At 38.8% G+C, this 4,297-nt stretch overlaps 1 protein-coding gene across 1 annotated transcript; it reads right to left on the bottom strand.

Moving 5' to 3' along the window:
• Positions 1-1,739: 1,739 nt before the first annotated feature.
• LOC144436464 (putative G-protein coupled receptor No18) lies at positions 1,740-2,963 on the bottom strand. Its single transcript, XM_078125262.1, has one exon. The coding sequence runs from the start codon at positions 2,961-2,963 to the stop codon at positions 1,740-1,742; it is 1,224 nt and encodes a 407-aa protein (XP_077981388.1).
• Between the last annotated feature and the right edge of the window lie 1,334 nt (positions 2,964-4,297).

Genomic DNA, 4,297 nt, shown 5'->3' with positions numbered 1-4,297 from the left:
AAACAACAAAATGTTTACAATAATTACAAAAAGGCTAAAATTACTACTTAGTAAAAGACACGTGGTAATAAATTAATACAGCTTATAATATTGTTTAAACATGTTGTTACGAACCGAAAATTTAGAGAAGCCAAATAGCGCACAATTAAATATTTTCCCCACAACTTCCAGTCGAAACAACATACGGTCAAACACAGGACACTACACAGCATTACACTTAACAACTATCCTATTTAATTCCGTTGTAATGAAACAAAATATACTATAATAATAAGTCTTGAAAGTGTACATGTATTACAGGGTTTACAAACTTATAAACTAAAAGGGTTCCAAATGTTCTATATATATCAAAATATTCGGTTATCAAACTTGACTGGCGACTTGACTCGCGACTTTTAGTCTTACCGGTGGTGCACACAAACTGTTACCGAGTACAGAGCCCAGGACGGCGAGTTCGTTGAGTGTTGAAGGCGGCTACGTGGGACAAACTTCTACTCACGGTTCCTCCGTTGTACCGAACGGTTGTCGAAGTATTTATCTCCAAACTTTGACGTCAATGTCCGCACCATTCATCATACGTCAGGGTCCGCTTACTCTCAGTAATGTCCAACTTTACAGGAGAACGACACTTCTCCGGACAGCTACAGTGAAGACGGGCCTCCCTTGACGAAACCACTTCAGGAACGAGCCGTGGGCTGCCTCAACTCCCACCAATTGTAGAACAGCCGACGTGGCACTGTATTCCTCGCTATTTAAAGACTATGTTAATTAACAGTAGGTGAATACACCTGGTCATTAAAATAATGCATAACAAATAAGACAGGTGGTTTAGGAACCAACCAATAAATACTCTCTATCATCACAATGTGTTTAAGTTTACCTTTAAAAAGTTCAATGTCAGTGATCAGCTTTAGTTCTCCAGGAATTGAGTTCCATAGCTTTGATCCACAAATGGTAGTTGTTGGTTGTTGTTACCTGTCGGAATGACACCTGAAGAAGTGACGCATTGAGATGGTGGGAAATATGACTTGTAGTTGGCGACGTAGTTTCAAAGTCTATATAGTCTATGCAAGCAAGTTCATTTTAGAGATTACACAGCCTACCTTCTTGCAGCATTTCTACACCATATCTGAGACTCGAATTAACACTGTATGTGCACCCAATGACAAATGACATAACAGCTAAGCAGGCACACAGGCGATAACATAAGTCATTTGCATAAGTCCACGTCGAACATGGATCGTAGAAATCCACCTCGACATTTCTCCAGTTTTTAGGTTTCACAAAGGAACCAATTTGACTTCTCCAGGGCTCTAAGGATACTCCCATCCTATATCAGTCTACCTAATTCAAAAATTGAGTGAACTCAAGTGGATTGACGACAAACTAACGATAATTATGGAGTGCAAGTTTACAGTGAAACTTACTAGACTGTAACGAACCACGTGACCCGAATAGATTTTTGAATCTCTGATGTCTATTTTGAGTTATTTACAATGAGTAAGACCTCTTGGGAGTGTGATAATGACACACGGTAAAAAATTAAATATCATTAATGGCGTGGTTGCCAACTTCAACACTGTACACTTCAACACTGTATCTTTATAATGGTGTTTTGGAAGTTCTAAAAATAAACAAGCATAGATTATAATCAAAGCCTATATTGTTAAGTCTAGTAATTAGGCAAACTTAGAGTTATTTTCATGAAAATCTAGTCATATCATTTGAAGGCATTCTATTCAATGAAAGCCACATCGTAAAATCTTCTTGTAGGCATCACGGAATTCTTTCGTTTTGGCGTATAAAATTGGGTTGATAGCTGAGTTTGAGTAACCCAGCACGAGGGCGATCTCATATGCACGTCTATAGTCAAGCGTGCAGGTACTGCAAAATTTTGAGATGGCTAGTAATGAATAGAATGGCGCCCACATGACGAAAAGCATAATAATGACTAGACCCATTGCCTTTATTGCCTTAATATCGGAAACTCTGAGTTTTCTTGTACCATTCTCCATGACAATAGTTTTTGATTTATTGTTAGAAGTTGTTCTTGATTCTTGATGATTGGAGCATTGGTTTGGAGGTTTTGTTTCCTCTTGGCTTACTTGTAATCCTGACGACACGATCTCCAGACCCTTCTGACTGCTATCACCAGGCCTTATGACTTCAGTGTTATGGATAACACATTGATCTGAATTACGATGTTGTAACGTTTGGCTAGTTCCAAGTTGATTGTCAACAGATGGCTGGAAACTGGCTTCTTCCTGAGAGAAACTCAGCTCGTCGTTGTGTGGCGATATTTTTCGGAGTTGACTTCGAACAGCACTGAGTATACGAAAACCAGTATATGCTGTCACAGAGGCTGGGATAAAAGCGCTGTAAATGCAGCAGAAAATTATGAACTCTGTTGTCATCACATAACAAACTGGTGGATATATGATATCACGCTGTGCAAATTCTTCCGTCAACTCTTGCTTATTCCATCCTGTCATGAAGCTCACAATCCCGATCGTAAAAGACAACGTCCATGTTGTTACGATTGCTATGTTTATTCTTCTTGGCGTAACCAGTTCGTAGTATCGAAGTGGGTGCATGACAAATATGTATTTATCTACACTAACCAACATAACACCTAATGTAGATATAGCTGAAAGTGCCATATTTATAGTCATGCTAAATGCGCAAAGTTGATCACTAAATTTACACTCGCCGTACCAGAAACAAGACATTGTAGTTGGTAAGGGGAATATTCCACAGCATAAGTCTGCTACAGCTAGGTTTAGAATAAGATGGTTGAATTGCTTCTCCCGTAATGTCTTGAAAATACCTACCGATGCCAAAACCAGACTATTGGAGAGAATGATGAAAACGTCTATAAGGACTTGAATAACCATCATTGTTATCTTATCTCCGACTCCACGACCATCAGAATCACGGAAGGCAGTTTGGTTGAGAAGGCTCATTTTCCAACTAAGAAATAAGAAATAAAGAAATATATACTATACGAGGACAAAGATTCTTTTAATTACTGTACCTGAAAAGTTACATATGATGGAGATATCTAAAATATTAACAAAACTGAACTATAAACTTTTATCAGAGTTGTTTGCCTTAATAAGGGTATGTTTAGGACATTGTTACATTCACATCTATGAACTTGTCACTTATTTTGCTCGCGCTTTTGATTTCATATAGTGTGTCGAATCTATAACCACACTGACATATTCAATATGAAGAATGTCTTCAGGCATAACATGTTTTATAAATATGCTTTATCTGAATAATACTTTGATTTACATTAATTTTGCTACAGCCAACTTCATCTGTGAGTGAGTGAGTGAGTGAGTGAGTGAGTGAGTGAGTGAGTGAGTGGGTGGGTGGGTGGGTGAGTGAGTGAGTGAGTGAGTGAGTGAGTGTGTGAGTGAGTGAGTGAGTGAGTGTGTGTGTGTGAGTGAGTGAGTGAGTGAGTGAGTGAGTGAGTGAGTGAGTGAGTGAGTGAGTGAGTGAGTTGTTGTTGTTGTTGTTGTTGTTCCTTTATTCCTCCTCAAAAAAGAGAAGAGTTACACAACATTAAAGCAAAAAACTATCAAATCAGATTAGAGAGGAAAAGTATAAATAATTACAGAAAACTAATTGCAATATTCATGTTTCAAATAAACATGGCGTAGGGTTCGTTTCTAAATGTCCAGGCACATATGCATAAACTTTAAGATGATATCTAGACTGTCGACAGTCGCTCGCGCCTTTTTTCCCCCTACGTTTTATCTAAACTCCGATCCGGCGCAACACTAGTCTAATCGCAAACTGATATCGAGGGCCGAAGGCCCGAGTGATCGAGGGCCGAAGGCCTTCGCAATTCGGCCCTCGAAATCAGTTTGCGATAATACTAGTGTTGCGCCGGACCGGAGTTTAGATAAAACGTAGGAAAAAAAGGCGCGAGCGACTGTCGACAGTCTAGATGATATCTTGAAGTAGTTCTGTGTTAACGAGGAGATTGTCGTTGCAAAAGACATCTCCTAAAATTTTGACAATGAAATCAAACTCATCTAGGTTGAATAAAGCCACAGAAAAGTCTACATTGAGTTCATTGAAGAGACTTGTCCAGAAATAGTCTCTAGCAGTGGAAGTATGGCGACATGACGTTGTTAGATGAATGAGAAGGTTATCAGCAACGTCTTCACATTTGGAGCATTTTATATTGCATGGAGTGGCAAGAACTTTCATGATTTTGTAGACAGTTGACTTGTATTTAGGGAATTTGCGTGAGTAGGAATATAAATGAAACGGCAATATATAT

This window comes from Glandiceps talaboti, chromosome 6, assembly GCF_964340395.1.
Source record: "Glandiceps talaboti chromosome 6, keGlaTala1.1, whole genome shotgun sequence".
NCBI lineage: Eukaryota > Metazoa > Hemichordata > Enteropneusta > Spengelidae > Glandiceps > Glandiceps talaboti.
The sequence above is the reverse complement of the archived record's forward strand: the minus strand, read 5'-3'. Positions and strand labels throughout refer to the sequence as shown.

Bases quoted from the DNA above. Each gene is read 5' to 3' on its own strand.
- LOC144436464 (XM_078125262.1), bottom strand. From the start codon at position 2,963: ATGAGCCTTCTCAACCAAACTGCCTTCCGTGATTCTGATGGTCGTGGA.